The sequence below is a fragment of the Magallana gigas genome, chromosome 3, assembly GCF_963853765.1.
Source record: "Magallana gigas chromosome 3, xbMagGiga1.1, whole genome shotgun sequence".
Taxonomy (NCBI): domain Eukaryota; kingdom Metazoa; phylum Mollusca; class Bivalvia; order Ostreida; family Ostreidae; genus Magallana; species Magallana gigas.
In genome coordinates, this window is record NC_088855.1 from 26,302,263 (window position 1) to 26,326,462 (window position 24,200).

The following is a 24,200-nucleotide window of genomic DNA, read 5'->3' on the forward strand; positions in this document are numbered from 1 at the left end:
GAATTATGGGGGCAAAATTTAACTCTTATCATTATAGTTCTTTAAACAAATATTACACGGATTAAACCATAAGAGCACCAAGGGTGGAGTTTATTTTACAAAATATTGATCAAAATATCCAAATGCTGTGACTTTAGAATTGATGTGTTGTTTGTTACGTTAATATTATTATGTGATCCGCGCCAGTACAGTACTTATTTTTTTTATCCGAAGCATTCCGAATGAAACGTGATGCCCCTAAATGAAATGTTAGGATGTAATATATGACCGATATAAAATAGCAAAGAATATAGATTTTCCATAAAGTGAAAATTTTGAATTATTGGGTGTGATTTTTTCCGCAAGTCTCAGCAATTTTATTTTTTCGAAATATTACAATGCATCACGACACACATTGCACAACCAACATGGCGGAAAAAGATGAAATTTCGGTATGGACCTCTTATAATTTTTACTTTGACGGATAGCGTAACAGCAGTTGTCTCAAAATACATACTTAAAAATACATGTATTTTGTTACTTGTAGAGCGCTGAGACTTTGAAGAAATTCGCCCAGCGAATTACGACATCCAGCACAAAGGAACGAATTAGTCTGCTGGAAAACGTGAGAGTATGTGTTAGCAGACCCGGTAAGTAGAATGAATCATGTTTATTCATATGACAACAATAGCGCGAATCATTTACATTTACAACATCCAACCACAGTTTGACTATTTTAAAAATTCAAAAGGAAAATATACATTTAATTTTAAAAACGTGTCATATATTGTAATGGCTCGAATAATCTCTGTCATTTACAAGTTTCCAATATGGGTCATACTAAAACACGCCTGCCGACGCCTGCCGGGGAAAACACGCCTGCCGAGAGAAAACCGCACGCCTGCCGTTTACCTGATGGATTATTTTAATATTTTCTTCGATATTTTATTTAACTTAACTAAATTAAGTATCATAATAACAAAAAGTTGACTTTATATTGATTATTTAGCACAAAATTAGCAAAAATGTTTAATGTTGGTAAAGATAGATAACTCTTACGTAGAATTCATACGCCTGCCGAGGAAATCTAGACGCCTGCCGTTTATTTGATGGATTATTTTACTTTTTTCTTTGATATTTTATTTCTTTTTACTAAATAGATGATAAGAGAAATCAAAAGTTGATTTTATATTAATTAATTAACACAAAATAAGTAAAAATCGGGTAAGCTGGTAGCTCTTACGAAGAAATCATACGCCTGCCAAGAAAATGTATACGCCTGCCGTTTATGTGATGGATTATTTTAATTATTTCTTTGATATTTTAGTTTACTTGGCTTAATAAACGATAATAGAAATAAAAACTTGACTTTAAATTCATCAATTAACACAAAATTAGTGAAAATCGGGAAAGTAGATAACTCTTACGCAGAATGCATACGCCCGCCGAGAAGAGAACACGCCTGCCGCTTACCCGGTGGATGATTTTAATTTTTTTATTTATATTTTATGTTTTCTAACTTGATAAATGATCAGATTAATTAAAAATTTACCACATTTTTATGGCGTCGAGCGAAGCTCGAAAGCCATCTAGGGATCGTACGTCCGGAAGTTACATTTTTAGGAGCCAAACAACTCAAATGAGTGCAAAGTTTTCGTATGTGTTTGAAGAAAAATAGATGACATACTTCAATTTCGAGCAGAACTGTACGTCAACAAAACAAGTTTGCAGATTCGAAATGGTTGCCGTCTTTAAAAATGTTCACATTTTATTGAAAACAATATGTCTCGGTTTCAGCGGATGAATACACTAGCACCGAGACACATGCGATAGCTGGGCTTACATACTCAATTTGGTTATGAAATGTACTAGCCTGCAAAATAGATTATTTTGTATCCATATCGAAAATTGACAATGCACAAATGTTTGATCTTGTAGAAACAAAACTTCCTAATCGAGCGATAAGTACATCTACAACCAAAAGTTAAGTGAACTACTTTCACTTTGTAAACAACGTGAATGGGTGCTTTCTTTTATCTACCCCCGATATTTTCGGCCCGTGTCATTTGGACCCTTGTGAATTTTAGATGAAATTGATAATAAGAGACAGAGTGGTTATCAGCAGTATACAATATATAGAATTAAACACAATAATAATTTTAATATTTATTTCCATATAAATAGAGAAAAAAATATAAAAAATTTATAACTCCTAAGATATTTCTATAAACTTAAATTTTCAATTGAAATTCAAAACTTTTTAAGAGGTGAGCAAATTTGTAATGAATTGTAATTTTATTAGTTATGTGATAAATAACATTTTCTATTTTTTTTTAAAGTTGACTAATGTATTTTTTTTATTTTCGATAATTTATGAAAAAAATACCAGCTTTTGAACTTGGTCATTTTTTGGCAAAATATTGCATATAGGGTACCCTCATTGTACAGATAAGTCCTCCTACAGTTTTCAAAATAGGAAGTTGTTCTTTTGCAGATCAATTATACATATATCAGAGGTATGCATATTGCTAGGATTTTGATTTTCGATAATTTATGAAAAAAATACCAGCTTTTGAACTTAGTCATTTTTTGGCAAAATAGTGCATATAGGGTACCCTCACTGTATGGATAAGTCCTCCTACAGTATTTAAACTAGGAAGTTGTTCTTTTGCAGATCAATTAAACATATATCAGAGGTATGCATATTGCTAGGATTTTGATTTTCGATAATTTATGAAAAAAATACCAGCTTTTGATCTTAGTCATTTTTGGCAAAATATTGCATATAGCGTACCCTCATTGTACGGATAACTCCTCTTACAGTTTTAAAGATAAGAAGTTGTTCTTTTGCAGATCAATTATACATGTATCAGAGGTGTGCATATTTCTAGGATTTTTATTTCTGATTATTTGTGAAAAAAATACCAGCTTTTGAACTGTCTTTTTTAGCAAAATATTGCATATGGGGTAGTTTATTTCACTGGATATGGGTTGACATGGATTATGGATACAGTTCGCATATAAAAAGAAAACCCGGTTAGCTGTCACATTGACAGCTTTTCACTTGTTTAAAAAATTATTTAGGTTTTTACTCTTCAAATTAACTTTAACTCGACGCCATTGTGGCCCTTCAGGCCTTTGATTTAATTAACACAACATGAGAAAAAACCATGGGTAAATATAGGCGGAATCCATACGCCTACCATTTACCTGAAGATGATTTGATATTTTTCTTACGTTAGTATTTTATTTTACTGTACTAAATAGCAAGCATAGATAAAAAGGAAAAAAATTGCAAATGGCTTAAAAATAAAGGGAGACCTCTTATGTAGAAATCTTACGACTGTCGATTTAATATGCTCGCTTGCCATTTTATTTATGTCATTTTTATTTGTATAAAATAATTTATGAATATAATTTTGCCTTATAATTATGTTCATAACTTTACTTATTGCTGCTATTGATTCATCATATTATATGAAGTCGGGTGATACGAGTATGATATAATATGTATGTCATCCCTTTTAACTTTGACAAAGTTTTGTTTTCTATCAGAATTTAATATTTTGATTATTACGCCTGTCACTGAAGCGTTTTATGATAGAAATACAGGGTAAGATTTATCAACACGTCTATAGATACGAAACGCCCAAGGAATATACATGTGTACGCTTTTACGCTTGTCGAATACCTATATTATTGCCTGATATGATTTTCTCATTATTTTTTTTCTTCAGTCAACTGTGTACATGATCATAGAATAAGAATTAAATAAAACTGTCTGTGTTGTAAAGAGGGATACTATTAATCAATATCACAACTTTTCGCCTAACGCAAAAATTGATAATCTGGTATTTTCAAACAATATTTCATATTTCATTTAACTTTACCAAGTAAACGAATAAAGACACAACAATTAGAGTTCAATGATATTAAAACGTAACACGAAACGTGTGCATCAAGTATATTTTTTTTCAGGGGGGGGGGGGGGGGGCTAGTATTTAGGTTTGTCCCGAGGGGGGGGGTTGTCGAGGCAAATTTTTGGTGATTTTACTAGTATGTAAAAAAAAATTATTTTCCAAGGGAGGTGGGGACTCCCTCACCCCCACTTCCGTAAGAAATTTGAGTTTTACCGAGGGGGGGGGGGGGGGGTAACCCTACCCACCTCCCCCCGAGTAGATCAACTCATAAAAAGAATGAGTGAAAATCATTTACAAGGCCAAAGAAAAATTCTTAGATATTTTTCGTATGAAACGAAGTAAAACTTTTCTATTATAATTACTTCAGTTAATAAACTAAAAAATACATTTGAATGCAGCTTTTAAAAGTAAAACGAATGCATGTACTCGTACTTGAACGTCGTTTTACTTGATGGCTTGTCAGTTCAAAACTGTATGAACTATGATCGATTTTTTTTTTTAAAGAAATAGAGCAGAAAATACATTGTAGTTGTTATTTTAATCTGTGTTTTTAGCGATACTGCTTACGTTTATGTATTTTTTTTTTATTTCCCACATATTTACTTATGGAAGTGAACACTGGATGATGAAGGGGAGTACTTTTTGTCGATAAAAAAAATCATTAGGGTTTTTTTTCATATAAGAAATACATGTAAATTACAGTATGTTGTAAGACATTCTTTAAAGAAGCAATTTTAAAAGCATTTCTTTGAGATAATTACAGTAATTATATTATAGATGGGAAAGATTGCCTTTAAATAGGAATTACAAGTTTTAAAAAAAAATCATATGTCCCTGAGAAGGGGGAGGGGGGTTCGGACCCCCCCCCCCCTGGATCCGCCAATGAGTTATACTAACATTGTTAGCAAGAACATTGATATTGAAATATCCCAATCTACAACAGCTTACTGATCACAAGGGTCGATCTATAATAGTGTTCCACGATCTTATGGTCTATAGACCAATCCTGTTTTAAACTTTTTCTAAATACTGGATAAAAAATCGTGTTATAAAATTGTAAACCAACAGAAATGGTGATACCAGTGGTTACATGGGCGTCGGAACCGGGGGGGGGGGGGGGGGGGGTGAGCCCCCCCCCCCCCCCCCACTTTTTTTGCTAAGTTAGACCTAACCAATGGGCACATAGCATCATAGAGGGTTCAGCCCCCCCCCCCCCCCCCCCACTTTTTCTCGCAAGAAAGATAATTTTTGCGAAATTTACAATGAAAAGATGGAAACATTGAAATATTGAGATGTTGGAGTCACAGGTATAATAGCCCCCCCCCCCCCACAGATTAGGAATTTCAAGATTTGTGGGGGGGGGGGATTTTGGTAGGTAAGAATATTTTTTTTTACCTATAGTCTCTCCCCCCCCCCCTTATGGATTAGGATTTTCATGATTTGTGGGGGGGGGGATTTTGGTAGGTAAGAATATTTTTTTTTACCTATAGTCTCTCCCCCCCCCCCCCCCCCCCATGGATTAGGATTTTCATGATTTAGGGAATTGGGGATTAGGTTTTTGGTTTTTTTTCCTTGTCATGATTTCAGAGGATTAGTTTAGCCCCCCCCCCCCCCACTTTCAATTTGCTTCCGACGCCACTGCTATATACGGAAACCTTTATGAGAAAAGAGAGTGCTTTAGAAACGTGGCGTGTTCATACGTGTATATATAGTTGTTTGCGTGTTAAAGCAAGAAATTAAGCTTTTTTCTTGCATCTCTATCACTCTCCCTCTATCTTTGTCTCCTCTCCTTCTTTCACTTCCTCTCTCTCTCTCCTCTCTCCCTCTTTTCCATCCACTGCCCTCTTTCTTTCTCTCTTCATAAACGGAAACAATTCAAATATCAAGAGAAAAAATACTAATAAATGTAGTTGCACCTGCGTTCAACTGTTCTAGTACATGTATTTTTCATAAAAAAAAAAATCAATAAAATATGGAGAAAACTGCAGCGAGTCGGTAAGCGCAAGACATTCACATTCCAAATGTTTGACATCTGAACGTGGTGGTTTTTTCGGTTTTAATTTATTTCATGAGTAAAAATTTCTGAGTCAAAAATGAACGCAATATTCTATGCAGATCGGTTGTCTTTGAACTTAATGAACGTAAACTATCTTCCCGACAATTTTTATATTAATCAACCATACTGACTATAATTAATCGTAGGTCGTGGAGGTTTTGATAAAAAAAAGAAGATTAATGCATGCATTCGTTATTATTGATTCTTCAATGTATATAATCATACGATACGGCTTACAATATCATTCACTTCACTATCCCTCAAACAGTTTCACTCACAGTTTTGTTAATAAAAAAACGGGACCACAATCTGAACATGCACATACAGATTAATGTATTTTTATCTCATTTTATTACAAATCATGTACTAATAACAAAATAATTTACTCATTATGTTCTTTGCTATAATATTTTGGGCGAATCGGGGTTGGGGCTACATGTCCAAAGACAACTAGTGATCGTTGCTCTACTGATACACGTGTATACATACACGTGTTAGTTTCTTGTGTATTCTGTGTGAATTGAACGGTTTTTTGTCTCTTAAGAAACAATAGACCTTACCTACCTGTATATTGGAAGACGACCGTGAAGCATACACCTTGTACACAAGCCACCTCTCTCTCTCTCTCTCTCTCTCTCTCTCTCTCTCTCGTGTGTTTTAGGTGACTGAGAAAAATAGTTATGAACGAGTCGATCTACCTAAGTATGTCTTAAGATACTATGTATAGCCTTTGAACTTGCACCTAATTATTAACCCAAAAGTATTATTAAAACCTTGCAGTCCACTTTAATTATTCCAACTGATAGAGCAAGGTCGCCATATCATGGTTTCTGACTCTTATATCTGTATTTTTTATGTATCTATATGAAATTGAAGAATACTACCATTTTATCCTTATATATGTATATATCATGTACAAGCACTTAATAAAAAAAAAACTATTTCTGATTAATAAGCCATCAGTTTTTAATTGGTCAGACTTACGTCTCTTCATAAAACGTGTATAGTCCATTCATAGCCGTAAACATTGAAACATTTGTGTTACTATATATCTTCGAGAAGCTTATAAAATATACAGAAAAACAAGACTTATTGTGTAGGGGAAAATATCATTCATTATTATTTACGAGACAGTCCAGGCTTATAACCAAGAATATTGACATAATTTGAATCACTTTACAACGTTAATCAATAAACCAGGGTTCTTTTTTTTTCTCCATTAAAAACTGAGACCATAAATCGTAAAGTTTTAACCCGGTCACATTTTCATCAGCTTGGAAAAATTAAACGAACTTAATATTGAATGATAACCTCAAAATAAAGCATATACTGAACATGTAGCTGTAACAATTATACCGGTATATTGATTGTGTTGAATATTGAATCAACCTAAAGAGTTCTACTTTGATTTGGTAATTGCATGCTCTATAAGTCTGCTTTTTTTCTTCTACGAACAGAATAAGTCATCACTGGAAGGTTAAGCGTGTATTGGGTTTCAAAAGTCTATAGTGGGGTATGACTGAGTCTATGTTAGATTTTCTTGTTAGAAAAAGCCAGTTTTTTTTTTAAATATTCAAACTGATACCCCCTACCCCTCTTTCCCTTGAATGGAATAATTATCCGCTACACTGATATCATGCAAAGTAAAATTTTGCTACAGGCTTATGAATGTCCTGTGTAATATTTGATTTTGAAAACGCAGCGAAACAGAATCAGAATCTAGAGATTTAGATATAGTTTGGTGAACTAGGCAGTGAAAGTCTTGAGATGAAAAAGTTTTTCAAGATGTAAACAGTTACGAACATTGTACAGAACTAATTGTGTACGAAAATGTAAATGCACTTTGCTTAAAAAGTCTAACATTTCCCCATATACATTTACTAGAATTAATAATTTAGGACCATAAATATTTATAAAATCTGGAAAGCTTACACAATTTAAGTACGCTAGCCTGTTTGTTTAAGAAATACATTATATAGCCTTCATACACGGATAAAGGTTATGCTAGTCCACTTCTCTAAAGAAATGAAATTGTCGAATTGCATCTTTTGAATTGATTGAGTTGGTGTAAATATTAATTTCCATTACATGTCTTGAATTTTGTATTTACATGTTCACCCAACACAGTATTTACAGTTTGACTCCATACGTATTTCTGAACTTGGTATAACAGTGCATTAATTATATATATTCACATCAGTATACTTTCCTTCTTATTTCAGACACCACTTTTAGATCGTATGAATATATAACATAAGATATTTTGATTATACGTAAAATACATGCATATTTTAAGGGTTCTTCGAAAAACTAGAGACCATCTTTAATCTTAAAATTCGAGCAGAGACATACAAAAGTCATGTACATATAACAGTACAGATGTCCCTGATTCGAGTTTGTAATATATCTTAAACAGTTTCTGTTTAATTAATTGCAACAAAAGAATAAGGGTATGAAAACACTAATACAGTATAACGATAACTATGTAAAAAGCTGAAGTTTTTCAAGAAATAAAAATAAAAGACATGGATAAATGATTAAATCAGCAGGCTTACAACTCAGTGTCTCGGCAGGCGTAAGCAGGGTAAGAACTCTTTGTCTTCTTTACAGACTTTGAACATTTTTAATACTATTTTTCATTAAACAGCGAATACTAAATAACCTTTTATTTCTTTGATCATGTATTTAGTTATGAAACATAAAATATCCAAGAAAAAAAAATTATCTATCAGATAACAGGCAGGCGTGTACTCTTCTCGGCAGGCGTATGCATTCTGCGTAAGAGTTATCTATTTTACCGATTTTTACTAATTTTGTGTTAATTAACGAATTTAAAGTCAAGTTTTTATTTCTGTTATCAATTACTAAGCTAGGTAAACTAAAATATCAAAGAAATAATTAAAATAATCCATCAAATAAATGGCAGGCGTATACATTTTCTTGGCAGGCGTATGATTTCTTCGTAAGAGCTACCAGCTTACCCGATTTTTACTTATTTTGTGTTAATTAATTAATATAAAATCAACTTTTGATTTCTATTATCATCTATTTAGTAAAAAGAAATAAAATATCAAAGAAAAAAGTAAAATAATCCATCAAATAAACGGCAGGCGTCTAGATTTCCTCGGCAGGCGTATGAATTCTACGTAAGAGTTATCTATCTTTACCAACATTAAACATTTTTGCTAATTTTGTGCTAAATAATCAATATAAAGTCAACTTTTTGTTATTATGATACTTAATTTAGTTAAGTTAAATAAAATATCGAAGAAAATATTAAAATAATCCATCAGGTAAACGGCAGGCGTGCGGTTTTCTCTCGGCAGGCGTGTTTTCCCCGGCAGGCGTCGGCAGGCGTGTTTTAGTATGACCGTCCAATATTGAAAAAAGATACACTTTTATCTTAGATTCGTTACAAGATCATACTGGATTGGATATGAGAGTTACACAATCTATATGAGTGATGATAAAATCTCTTAAGACTTGCCAACATTTGTGTCCATTAAAGAGTTAATCAGGTAGCAAGGGACAGTTTCGAATAAAGTACCCGTCAATATTTTTGTAAATTTGAGAGTTGCTGTACTTGAAGGCTTATGAGTGTTGCTAAAATTCATGAAATGATTTTTAATGATTATCATTAGTTAGAGGGGTGTCTCTTGTTGAAATTGATATGCAATATGTAGGCCCCATATGTTAGGTACATGAGAACAGAAGTAAAATGCAAAAACCTGCGGCTATGACTGTTGTGTTGACTTTACGCAGTGAAATTGCAAGTTACAGACGGGAGGTAAAATAACATGAAAAGTAGGTGGATGGGATATTGTAAACTATACACCGGTAAGTTTCTGACATATGATATTGCAACATGCACGCGGTACAGAAGGTCAACCCTCTGCAGGGAATTAGCCGGGGGAGCTCTAAAAAGCTGAAAAATCATGAAAAATTAGCAAAATATAAAAGAGTCAAAATCTCATGAAAACCAGTATGTAGAGAATTTTACAGGTTTTGACTAGTAATTTTCTTCAGAAATTGGTGATTGGCCTTATAAAGAGTGAATTAAAGGTATTTGTGCTGAATGGGAACTGAGGAAATTCTAGTTACAGAGTTCCGAAGACATACATTCCTTGGCTACAATGAATTGTATAAAAAAACTGTCCCGTGCCGCCTTCGGTTGAGCCCAGTAAATAACAGTCAAGTCGTACCCAAACTGACTCGCACCCAAACCGATTCGTAATCAAATGGTCAGGTTGTACCCCAAACTGTGTGGTTTACCGTACCCAAATATTTGAGTATGACTTCACTAGTCCGTACCCAAATATTTGAGTATGACTACACTAGTCGACTTGTACCCATGGTATTTTTTTTAAATCATTTATATATAAATACATATTTATCATCCAGTCATTTACATCTTACAAAACAATCATTAATATAGTGGTTTATGTACTGTTTTCTTGCAGGAAACACACCTTTCTCGAACCATGTTGATCTTCCAAAAGTGATGAAAATGTGTGTTTCTTCTTAATTATGAGCAGCATGTTTATTTTGTGCTGACAAACCCATTGGTTGAATGGAAACACACAAATCAATTAATTCTAATTGATGATAATTAATTACCTGCTCATAATCTTTCTTTGATCCGTCCACATTTAAGTACAGAACTATAGTAGACTATATTTTTATAAGAAATTCTTTTAAATTTGTTATACAATTAACATAATGTTAGTGATTATACTGATAATATACAAAACATGACAACATAAAAAAAAAAACAACATTCATTTTATTTTCTTATAATGAATATTGATCTTTCCGTACTCTAATACAGAACTATAGGCATATTTGTATATATATACATTTGTTATACAAAACATAATTTTAACAACATATGAATGAAAACCATTGTATATCATTTTCCTAATATAAATATTTTTTTTTCGTGGGTACGAGTCGGATAGTAAAGTCATCATATTTGGGTACGAGTGAACCACATAGTTTTGGGTACGACCTGACCATTTGATTATGAGTCAGTTTGGTGCGAGTCGGTTTAGGTATGACTTCACTTGATTCCGGCCCAGTTACCCTATTGAGGAATGATTACACTAAATGGGAACTATTCCCTGTTTCAGTAATAAAAAAAACTCCTGCGAATGCTGTATTTTCTCGATGTATGTCAAATAAATCAAAAATCCCACTTAAGTAAAAATAATCACGTTTACGTTTTACATAGGAATATATAGAGTAAATCTTTAAAAATCTTCTTCTCAGAAACTAATCAGCCAGGAAAGCTGAAACTTGTTTGGAAGCATCCTCAGGTAGTGTAGATTCAAAGTTGTGAAAATCATGACCCCCGCGAGTAGGGTGGGGCCACAACGGAGGGTCGAAGTTTTACATAGGAATATGTAAAGTGAATCTTTAAAAATCTTCTTCTCAGAAACTAATCAGCCAGGAAAGCTGAAACTTGTTTGGAAGCATCCTCAGGTAGTGTAGATTCAAAGTTGTGAAAATCATGACCCCCGCGAGTAGGGTGGGGCCACAATGGAGGGTCGAAGTTTTACATAGGAATATGTAAAGTAAATATTTAAAAATCTTCTTCTCAGAAAAAAATCATTCAGGAAAGCTGAAACTTGTTTGGAAGCATCCTCAGATAGTGTAGATTCACAGTTGTGAAAATTGTGATCTCCAGGGGTAGGATGGGGCCACAATGGGGGATCGAAGTTTAACATAGGAAATCAATATATAGAGTAAATCTTTAGAAATCTTCTTCTCAGAAACTAATCAGCCAGAAAAGCTGAAACTTGTGTGGAAGCATCCTCAGGTATTGTAAATGCAAAGTTGTGAAAATCATGACCCTCAGGGGTTGGGTGGGGCCACATTTGGAGGAGGGGTTAAAGTTTTACATAGGAATATATAGAGTAAATCTTTAAAAATCTTTTTCTCAAAACCTAATCATCCAGGAAAGCTGAAACTTGTGTGGAAGCATCCTCAGGTAGGGTAGATTCACAGTTGTGAAAATCGTGATCCCTTTGGGTAGGGTGGGGTCACAATGGGCGGGTGTAATTCCTAAATGCAAACATTGTGAGAAAGATTTTAAATGACCTTTCGTTTTCTTATTTACTATTGACAGACGACTGAGGAAGGTTTGGGAGGGGGGGTCATCTTCAAGATATTGACGAGCAAAGTGAAGAAAAGAAGTGAACCAAACATTGATTAACTCCGATACTCTTTAACAAAAGACAGTAAACCGAAAGTCTTTAATTCATTTATTTTCATACCTATTGTTTTGATATTATAGTACAATACACACATATATCCTTTTGTGCCCATATTTCGACAATCTTAATCTATAGGTCCTCTTTTCAGATGAAATGGGCAATAATTTTGAAAGCTAAGACATTTATCATGAATATCAATCATAGTTTGCTGTGTTAACATAATTTGATTAACCTTTTTACATTTTGTTATTTCAATATACAAAGTATAAATTTATCAACAAAATTACTGGGTCCTAAATTCGACGATTGCTCTACATTGTCTTGTCAGTTAAATTTATCCTCACAACATTATTTGTTTTTCATTATTGAATCTTTGGTCCTTGCATACGATACACCATGTGTTTCGTCAAAGTGTTTATATTTTTGTGTTACGATGATTTAAATGCAGGGTAATGGTGGATTAACAAAATTTGCTGATTTTTGTGAGGAAATATTCATAAATTAATTTCTTACTTGTTTGAAGTGGATTTTAATAAATACTAGGCCAGTTGATTGCTAGTCTATCAGAGTATCACATGCATACAAAATTTCTCTTATTCCTGCGAAAACGAGCGAGATGTAAACAAAAGATAAACCCCGTCGAAATTGGACGCTGTTGATTTTAGGAACTTCGACCATACATGTTTATGCCTCACATTTTTAAATTAATTATTAATTTGTAAAAGAGACATTTCTGACAATAAATAATGAGTTACTTTTGCTCTCTTAGAGTACGCCTAAAGGCTAACTAGAAATTCAAAAATATAAGAACCTTCTTCTTTCTTGATACCTCAAAAATAAGTATAAATAGTTGCCAATGCTCTTAAGGTACATTTTTACAAATAAGCTTTAGGTGCAAAATTGTCTCCTCTTTAAAACGGATGTAATTTATTTTTTTGGATTTTATATAATACGACCATTTTCGGTATCGAATCAAATGGGAGTATATTCTGTAAACCGTGCGACATCGTAAATCGTTCCGATACGTTTGTCCACAGTCTGTACAGTGTATGGTATGTTAATGATGACTTCAAATTTCCAAAGGTCTTTGTATTATTGATGCATGTAATGTATAGAAAACAACAGGCAAAGAAATTTTTTTTTTTTTTTTAAATTATAAATAAAAACTATTATTATTTGCAAAATTAAATCTACATGTGTATGAATGTATTTATCCTTTTCTGGATAAATATTTCTGTATTGTATTTTAATGTCAATATTGATTAAATCAGTCTCTGTACATCCGTGTATTCGGGGTATTAGTCCAACCCTTTGACTCACTTACTACGGTACGTTATGTAGAAGATCTGTTTAATTCTCAAGACAATGAAGAAAGCAGGTCAATATGTGACAGCATGTTTTGATGAGCAAACTAGATAGTAACGTCCCACAGACAGTCTAAAGTGGTTCTAATAATATGGAAAGAAATTAATTCAAAATCATTTTAATTTCTGTAGATTTCTCGGAAAATGCTGTGAAAGGTGTGTTAAAATTTCTTTCCCTAACTATTGGACGGTATCAAGATAACAGATCAAGACAAGCTGTTAGAAACCTTGTAAAGGAGCTAGCAAAATCGTATCCTGCTGCTACTCTGAAGAATGTTACATCCTCCCTAAAATCTGAAACAGAGGCTCAGAAGAAACAAGTTCATGCAAGGTAACAATATTTTTTTTCTGCAAAATTTTTGTTTCAAAGATTTTTAAAAAAAGAGTTAATTGAATTTTTTAGGTCACCTGGGTTAATCAGGTGACCTAATGCAATTGGTCTTCATTTGTCGTAGTGCTCCGTGCGTTAACAATTTTACATTTTTAACTTCTTCTTAAAAACTACATGGCCAATTGTCACCATTTTTGGTATGAAGCATCTCTATGGTAAGAAGAATCTAAATTTGGAAATTCATGGCTCTACCACCCCTGGAGTGCAATTGGTGGGGCCAAATATGCAAAAAAAGCCAAATTTTCAAAAATCTTCTCTACCCCAACACGTGAGGAAAAAATTGAATTCATGTTTATAATCTCTATGAAGCCCTTTACCAAAATTGTGAAATTCATGGCCCCTGGCTCAGGGGTTCAGGCTCTAGGGTGGGGCCACTTTGGCCATAAAGGGAAAATGTATTAAATCTTAGAAAATCTTCTTCTCTTCTCCCATATATAGTTGAATAAAACTGAGTGCATTGTTATGATGTCCACTGACTCCTCTACCTAAATTGTGAAATTCATGGCCCCTGGATCAGGGGTTCAGGCTCTGGGGTGGGGCCTATTTAGCCATATAGTGAAAATATATTAAATCTTAGAAAATCTTCTTCTCTTCTCCCATATGTATTTGAATAAAACTGAGTGCATGGTTATGATGTCAACGGACTCCTCTTCCTAAACTGTGAAATTCATGACCCCTGAGACAGGGCTAGAGGCCCTAGGGTGGGGCCAATTTAGCCATATAGTGAAAATGTAGTAAATCTTAGAAAATCTTCTTCTTTACTCCCACACCTGTGGGGAAAAACTTAATGCATTGTTATGATGTCCACAAACTCCTTTGCATAAATTGTGAAATTCATGGCCCCTGGATTGGGGGTAAAGGTTGTAGGGGTGGGGGGGGGGCAATTTGGCCATATAATGTTAATGCATACAAGCTTATCTTTTAAAAAGATTGGTGAGCTAGCGGTGTAGCCATCACAAACACAGAAGCAGATTTCTAAATCATTGGTTTAAATTTCTGAATCGATTGATTAACAATAAGAAGGCAAAGTGGCGTACTGGAATTGTGCTGGAGTGGGGTCTCAATATTTAAAATTGTTAATCTAGAGTGGGCTTTACATTGGCAATGGCATAGCTCATTGACTGTGCCTTAATCATTATGTATATACTGTAATTTCTATTTCGAGGTGAAAATTTTCAAGAACCATTGGTTCCTTTTTGAAGCAATCGTATCTTCTCGGGACTTTCCGACAAGCTCGGAAAACATATCTGAAGTTGTTTTTCGAGCTTGAAGGAATTAAAGATAAAGATAGCTTTTTATCATAATATTGAAAATAACTTTGCATTATAAGACCTGAGCTACTGTTACTTTTTGACATTTACAATAAAACACAAAACTTCATGTGAAGACGTTAAAACGAAATTCAAATGGTACAGTTTATCTATCGTAGTGCAGTATTCCCAGAATCCCCTACTATGGAGTCGAGCATGCGTATTCCAGTGAAAAAGACTAACGTAGTTGCTAGCGCTCGAGAGCGCTAGCAATAATGTTTAAAAATCTTCTTCTCTACAGACGCAGAATAAAAACTTACTGCTTATTTAGAAAAAGAATTGTCCTGTCATCTTTAATAATATTTCATATCGCCTGCATGTAAGACAAGGGTTATGGCTGGGAAGGGGGGGGGGGGGGGGTATGTATTTGTCTCAATATTTTATTCTGCCCAGGAATTTCAATGAAAGATTTGAGTTAATTCATATGTTTAGAAAAGAAAAATAATGAAGCTGTCCATCAAAGTTATCGTTAAGATATTGTGAAAGCATTGGAAAAGAGTTCAGGGAAGAGGATTATAACAGTTATTGGAGTTCTTCTCTTGCTTCTTCATAATAGAGTTATCTTCCTTGGCTTTTTCATATTTAGTAATTTATCATTAAATATAATGTAATTTAGAAGTTGTATGATCAAAAAAGTTATGCAAGTTTTTATCATTCAAAACAAAAACAGTTTTTAAATTAAAAAAAAAAAAGTAGACTTGTTAATAGTAAAGTAATAAGTAGTATACTAGCCACCTTGTTTTAGTTTATCTATGAAAACATATAACCTATTTTAAAAGGGAGCACACTTGGGTTAAACAACTTAAATGGAATCTGTGCACCTTTTTAGCTCACCAGAGCTGAAAGCTCAAGTGAGCTATTCTGATCAAATTTTGTCTGTCGTCAGTCTGTCTGTCTGTAAACTTTTCACATTCTCAACATCTTCTCAAGAACCACTGGACCAATTTCAACCAAACTTGTCACAAAGCATCCTTAGCCTAAGGGGATTCAAAGTTGTGAAAATTAAGGACCACACCTTTTTGAAAAGGGCGATAATTAGGAATTTATGAAAATTTTTGATTCAAAAATCTTCTTCGCACGAACCATAAGACCAGGAAAGCTGAAACTTGTGTGGAAGCATCCTCAGGTAGTGTAGATTCAAAGTTGTGAAAATCATGACCCCCGAGGGTAGGGTGGGGCCACAATGGGGGGTCGAAGTTTTACATAAGAATATATAGAGCAAATCTTTAAAAATCTTCTCAGAAACTAATCATTCAGCAAAGCTGAAACTTGTGTGGAAGCATCCTCAGGTAGGGTAGATTCAAAGTTGTGAAATTCATGACCTCCGGGGGTAGGGTGGGGCCACAATAGGGGGTTGAAGTTTTACATAGGAATATATAGAGTAAATCTTTAAAAATCTTCTTCTCAGAAACTAACCAGCAAGGAAAGCTGAAACTTGTGTGGAAGCATCCTCAGGTAGTATAGATTCAAAGTTGTGAAATTCATGACCCCTGGATGTAGGGTGGGGCCACAATGGGGGGTCGAAGTTTTACATAGGAATATATGGAGTAAATCTTTAAAAATCTTCTTCCCAGAAACTAATCAGCCAGGAAAGCTGAAACTTGTGTGGAAGCATCCTCAGGTAGTGTAGATTCAAAGTTGTGAAAATCATGACCCCCAGGGGTAGGGTGGGGCCACAATGGGGGGGTCGAAGTTTTACATAGGAATATATAGAGTAAATCTTTGAAAATCTTCTTCTCAGAAACTAATCAGTCAGGAAAGCTGAAACTTGTGTGGAAGCATCCTCAGGTAGGGTAGATTCAAAGTTGTGAAATTCATGACCTCCGGGGGTAGGGTGGGGCCACAATAGGGGGTTGAAGTTTTACATAGGAATATATAGAGTAAATCTTTAAAAATCTTCTTCTCAGAAACTAACCAGCAAGGAAAGCTGAAACTTGTGTGGAAGCATCCTCAGGTAGTATAGATTCAAAGTTGTGAAATTCATGACCCCTGGATGTAGGGTGGGGCCACAATGGGGGGTCGAAGTTTTACATAGGAATATATGGAGTAAATCTTTAAAAATCTTCTTCTCAGAAACTAATCAGCCAGGAAAGCTGAAACTTGTGTGGAAGCATCCTCAGGTAGTGTAGATTCAAAGTTGTGAAAATCATGACCCCCAGGGGTAGGGTGGGGCCACAATGGGGGGGTCGAAGTTTTACATAGGAATATATAGAGTAAATCTTTGAAAATCTTCTTCTCAGAAACTAATCAGTCAGGAAAGCTGAAACTTGTGTGGAAGCATCCTCAGGAAGTGTAGATTCAAAGTTCTGAAATTCATGATCCCTGGGGTAGGGTGGGGCACAATGGGGGGTCGAAGTTGTACATAGGAATATATAGAGCAAATCTTTAAAAATCTTCTTCTCAGAAACTAAACAGCCAGGAAAGCTGAAACTTGTGTGGAAGCATCCTCAGGTAGTGTAGATTCAAAGTTGTGAAAATCATGACCCCCAGGGGTAGGGTGAGGCCACATTGGGGGGGGGGGAGTTAAAGTTTTACAAAGGAATATATAGAGAAAATCTTTAAAAATCCTCTTCTCAAAAACTAATCAGCCAGGAAAGCTGAAACTTGTGTAGAAGTATCCTCAGGTAGTTTAGATTCAAAGTTGTGAAAATCATGACCCCCGGGGGTAGGGTGGGGCCACAATGGGGTGGTCGAAGTTTTACATAGGAATATATAGAGTAAATCTTTAAAAATCTTCTTCTCAGAAACTAATCAGCCAGGAAAGCTGAAACTTATGTGGAAGCATCCTCAGGTAGTGCAGATTCAAAGTTGTGAAAATCATGATCCCAGGGGGTAGGGTGGGGCACAATGGAGGGTCGAAGTTTTACAGAGGAATATATAGAGTAAATCTTAAAAATTCTTGTTCTCAGAAACTAATCAGCCAGGAAAGCTGAAACTTGTGTGGAAGCATCCTCACGCAGTGTAGATTCAAAGTTGTGAAAATCATGATCCCTGGGGGTAGGGTGAGGCCACATTGGGAGGGGGGGGGGTGTTAAAGTTTTACATAGAAATATAGAGTAAATCTTTGAAAATCTTCTTCTCAGAAACTAATCAGCCAGGAAAGCTGAAACTTGTGTGGAAGCATCCTCAGGTAGTGTAGATTCAAAGTTGTGAAAATCATGACCCCCAGGGGTGGGGTGGGGCCACAATGGGGTGGTCGAAGTTTTACATAGGAATATATAGAGTAAATCTTTAAAAATCTTCTTCTCAGAAACTAATCAGCCAGGAAAGCTGAAACTTATGTGGAAGCATCCTCAGGTAGTGCAGATTCAAAGTTGTGAAAATCATGATCCCTGGGGGTAGGGTGGGGCACAATGGAGGGTCGAAGTTTTACAGAGGAAAATATAGAGTAAATCTTAAAAATTCTTCTTCTCAGAAACTAATCAGCCAGGAAAGCTGAAACTTATGTGGAAGCATCCTCAGGTAGTGCAGATTCAAAGTTGTGAAAATCATGATCCCTGGGGGTAGGGTGGGGCACAATGGAGGGTCGAAGTTTTACATAGGAATATATAGAGTAAATCTTAAAAATTCTTCTTCTCAGAAACTAATCAGCCAGGAAAGCTGAAACTCGTGTGGAAGCATCCTCAGGCAGTGTAGATTCAAAGTTGTGAAATTCATGATCCCTGGGGGTAGGGTGAGGCACAATGGGGGGTCGAAGTTGTACATAGGAATATATAGAGTAAATCTTTAAAAATCTTCTTCTCAGAAACTAATCAGCCAGGAAAGCTGAAACTTATGTGGAAGCATCCTCAGGTAGTGCAGATTCAAAGTTGTGAAAATCATGATCCCTGGGGGTAGGGTGGGGCACAATGGAGGGTCGAAGTTTTACAGAGGAAAATATAGAGTAAATCTTAAAAATTCTTCTTCTCAGAAACTAATCAGCCAGGAAAGCTGAAACTTATGTGGAAGCATCCTCAGGTAGTGCAGATTCAAAGTTGTGAAAATCATGATCCCTGGGGGTAGGGTGGGGCACAATGGAGGGTCGAAGTTTTACATAGGAATATATAGAGTAAATCTTAAAAATTCTTCTTCTCAGAAACTAATCAGCCAGGAAAGCTGAAACTCGTGTGGAAGCATCCTCAGGCAGTGTAGATTCAAAGTTGTGAAATTCATGATCCCTGGGGGTAGGGTGAGGCACAATGGGGGGTCGAAGTTGTACATAGGAATATATAGAGTAAATCTTTAAAAATCTTCTTCTCAGAAACTAAACAGCCAGGAAAGCTGAAACTTGTGTTGAAGTATCCTCAGGTAGTGTAGATTCAAAGTTGTGAAAACATGATCCCTTGGGGTAGGGTGAGGCCACATTGGGGGGGGGGGGGGGGTTAAAGTTTTACAAAGGAATATATAGAGTAAATCTTTTAAAATTTTCTTCTCAGAAACTAATCAGCCAGATGATTCTTTATAATTGTTAAGACTTTGGCTCCAGGACAATAAGGTTCAGAGTTTGATGTAGCTTAATATCCCATATATAAACAATTTTTGAGGACTGCAATACTCAACATGTGATATGACTATAAAATCATCCTGTTAGAAAAGGGACTAATGATTATAAACATAAGAATATCCAGGGGGGGAAATGGATTTTATTTTTACAGGATCTACATGTATTATTGTACATTGTCCAGATTGTTTGTATTATGACTTCATTAAGCTGATATTATCATACCCATTGTTCCTCAGGTGAGCGATGTGGCCCATGGGCCTCTTGTTTGAAATTCTGATAAACTGTTTCATCTTTTTCTTTGCCATTTGACATATATAGTAATTACACAAAAAGCTTTTGGGAATTTACACCTTCATTAAGAAATTTGTTTCACACTCTATGAATAAAATTTTTTCCTTCTCATTGTTATACTCGCATGTTCCCAGTTTTAAAAATAATTAAAAAGAAATATTGATTTTAAAAAAGAATCATATCTGTATACCGGTACCCTGGTTTTTTGTTCAGGGGACTTTACGTATAAAGTAAGAAAAAAATTCTCAATTTTTATCAAAACGTCGCATTTTTTCCAATCCATTGGCCCCGGCCCCAGTACCAAAAGTGGGTGTGAGAGGCCTGCTGAGTTCGTTTATATTTTAAATTCAGCTATGCTGAATAGGAAATACCAAGTTTAAAAATCTTAAGTTGAATGTAATAAACTCATGACAAAAACATGACTCAAACCAAGCTATGTATCTTGCTTATAATTCTTTGACTGACGCTGAAATTTTGGTTGATCAATAGAAATGTATTGCTGAAAAAATGATATGCTGTAACTACGTTCTGGTGTCCCTTCATAAACGATGAATTGCATAAAATGTACACAACTTTTTGATAGTTTTTGATAGTTTTTAGAGCACAAATCTTTTAAACAGTTTCCATAGTCCTTACACATTATTATAATGAGGATTAAAGCATGAGCGTTGTTCTAAAAAAATTATTGCAAAGAAAAATCATCTTTGTAGAATTTCTTCTTTTTTTTTTGATAAAGATGAAAATAATGGGTGGGCCTTAGTACAATAGAGCGACATGCCTGCCAATACATTGATTTGAATTATAGCTCTTTAACATATGTAACAACAATTTTCAGTTAAGTTTATTCATTGATCAGTCAAGTGAGTAAGGATATGAAATGTCATACGAAATGAATTCCTGGTAAACGACAATCTTTTTTAATGGAGAAGACCAATAGAAATTTTCAATGTTTTTAATTTGAGGAATTGAGCAAATTCATTCTGGTGCATTGAGGTACACTTTTCTTCTTTCACATACAGGATTTTTAAAAATAAAATACAATAACAAGTAAGTAGTGGAGAGAGAAAATGTATATTTATGCTCTCATGTATTTTAATTGTTTTTTATAGTGATTTGGGGGGGGGGGGGGGGGGCTAAAATAAAGAGAACTGGACGTTAACTGTGAACACCAACTTGAAATTTAGTTATTTATATTGCATATATATAATCTTATTTTCCGTAAAAATGGTATTCCATAAATGTCAAAAATTAAGTATATGCAAAAATGAGTGTAAAATTCGGATAATCGAAAGAGGGGCCATATGGCACAATATCCTTTGAACGCCCATATAAGGCCGGTGCTGCTCAGGTGAGCGATGTGGCCCATTGGGCCTCTTGTTCTTTAAGGTATCCCACTCCTCAATGTTGTTGTATCAAGATTTTCTTGAGAAGTATATCATTGAAATCTGTAGACAAAACAAACTTAAATAATACAAAGATAATGGGGGATCAGTATCCATCCCTCTGAGTTATGGCCCATTTAATTTGACCTTTTTGCACCTAAAATGCAATTTCATCCTGATAAGGATTTGTTGTCAGTATTTTTGATTAAGCAAACTTATTTCTTCAAATATTGATTTAAATTATGCACAATGGTAACACTGAATAGAGGGATTACGAAAAAAATTTGTACAAAGCTGCATAAATTTTTGTGTGACCTTTTTGCACTTACAATAGACAATTTCTATAATGGTTACATTTTGAATATCAAGAATTTTATAAGATTAATCCAGTTTGCCTAAATATGTATTCAGTATCATTTTGACATAATATAACATGGGGGTCAGTGATGTCAAATTTTAGATATAGGGCTTCAAAGGTAAAATTCTCGCAAAATTTGGCTTAAAAAAATTCAGACGTTCTATATATATGCATGATTTTATGCTAAACGGCTATCACATTCTCAAGATTTGATTTTGTACACGTCACACAGAACCTATAAAATATGTTACAAACCTATCAAAAGTTAAAAATGTGAATAATGAATAAAGTATAATAAAAAGAAAAGTATATTGAAAATTCATAAAATTGCTTGTTTCTGTCATTTTCGTCTAAAAAACCTTCCGCACGAAAAAATAGTTCCCCAAAAAACTTGTTTGTTTCTTGAATTCAAATGGATTTTCTTCATGAATGTTGTGTAATTATGAAATAATAATCTATCTGTGATGATTAAATAAATAAAATCATATTCATTTTAAATATAATGATCATCTGCGCAATGAAATCAAAACATGAGGAGTGAAATACCTTAAGGAAACATTGAGCGACTGCTTGAACAAACAAAATATTTTCACCAAAGATGTGTCTCTCCAATACCTTTAAGTGACAAAAAGTTCGTTCTTGTTCAAAGAGTCGCTCTATATTTCCCATTCGAAAAAAGATACGAAAAATGTTAATTTTTGACTGATTTTGATCGAATTATAAAAATAGCGTCACTTCTGACGTCATATACTGCAAGTGAGTGCATATAAATCAAGTAAATAGGTGAAAAACATATTTTATGTCAACTCTTTTATAAAATAACACAACAAATTAATGTACCTGAATCATTTTCAAAATTGACTAATATCATATATAGTTCCTTATAGATTGGTTGTTCAGCTTGTATATGCATATTTTTTTTGTCTTAAATATTTGGAAAATATTTTGCCCTACATTTTTTAAATGTTCAAATGTTATCATCTGCACATGCCACTTTTGATATTATGATAAATAAGATGATAGCATGTATCCACAAAGTTTTTGAACAACCCTCATACATGTAAATGTTTTATATTTTGCAGTCATGGTTCGTCTGGGGATGCATTGTTTGCCCTTACCTGGACATGTATTGTATTTAAAGAAGTCTGGACAGCCAACTTCAAAAGTGATAAAAATGACCTGAAAAACTTGGTTTGTAAAAGTTTATTAATTAATATCACATCATGGAAAAAATGATACATGTTAATCTCTTGATCTGAAAAAAAAATTGGAAATCTCCAGTCTGGAAGTGCTGATTTAATATAATATTAGTAGCCAAGTACTTATTTTGATATACATGTACATGTATATTTTGGAAATTAGTGGCATTTAAAGCATTAACTTTTTTAGGTGAATGTCCAGTGTGGGCTTATATATGGAGCATTGGCTGCTAAATGTAAATCCATCTCAGATTCAACATTCAGAAAGATGTCCAGCATATTCTCAGTGGTAAATTATTACATTAACTTTTGATAATGAAACACAGATTAAAAATGAATAAAAGAGAAATACTGGTACATGTATTTGTATTTTAATGATGTCAGAGAAAAATTTCATGCTTGTTTTTATTCATGTTTTCAGAAGAAAGAGGTCACAGCAGAGTATGCCCAACTTCTTCAAGATATTGAGCCATCAATGTACAACTTGAGTGCTGTGGCCATGTTACTGAAATATCTAAGCAAGAGCAAAGATCAAGATTTACTCACAAAATTAAAAGTACAGTTATCTGAAAAGTCATAGTATGTTAAATTTCAATAGCCTAATGATGACCCAAATGCAAAAGTTTTTTGCTTATTTTTTTGCTGTGAAAAAAATTACTTGATAGAAATTTAGGGTGAGATGATCAGTTGACCTGATTTTCCGATCCCCAAAATTTTGACTGATGTGGTATACATATAGGATCTCTCATGATTTGCGATGGTATATGATTTTTATCCAACGAGTTGTGTGTTTTCTATCCCCGAGCCTTGGCGAGGGGATAGAAAACACACAACTCGTTGGATAAAAATCATATACCATCGCAAATCATGAGAGATTCTTTTTATCACATGTTTTACCAAGTATTTTGCTAATCCCTACTTTTTCTGTAAAAATTGTGATTGTGAGCCGCACAACACATTATTTACAACACGTCAACAACGTTACGCATGGAGAAAAAGTTCCTTGAAGTTTAACAAACAGACATTCATTTTCGAACATTTTTTTATGAATTCATGACAAATAACTGAAACAACATTAAATGTTTCAAATTTATATCTCAACACCCCTCAACTGAATTAATTATTTACTTTTTCATTCTACGTCAATCAACCGTCTAAACCTACGTAATGATTAACTATGACGTCACGTGGCGTAAGAACACACAGTGGAATATCAAAAATTTATCCCATGAGTGATATCCACCATATATTG

General features: G+C 34.2%; 1 protein-coding gene across 1 annotated transcript in view; it reads left to right on the forward strand.

Annotated features, from left to right (window-relative positions):
* The first annotated feature begins 319 nt into the window (after positions 1-319).
* Positions 320-24,200, forward strand: part of LOC105324846 (stalled ribosome sensor GCN1) — a 173,096-nt gene continuing 149,215 nt past the window's right edge. Inside the window, exons 1-6 of the mRNA XM_034481722.2 lie at positions 320-431; positions 527-629; positions 13,667-13,865; positions 22,832-22,940; positions 23,139-23,237; positions 23,370-23,504. Coding sequence (XP_034337613.2) covers positions 378-431; positions 527-629; positions 13,667-13,865; positions 22,832-22,940; positions 23,139-23,237; positions 23,370-23,504 — 699 coding nt within the window. The 5' untranslated portion in view covers positions 320-377. The remainder of the gene's footprint in view (positions 432-526; positions 630-13,666; positions 13,866-22,831; positions 22,941-23,138; positions 23,238-23,369; positions 23,505-24,200) is intronic.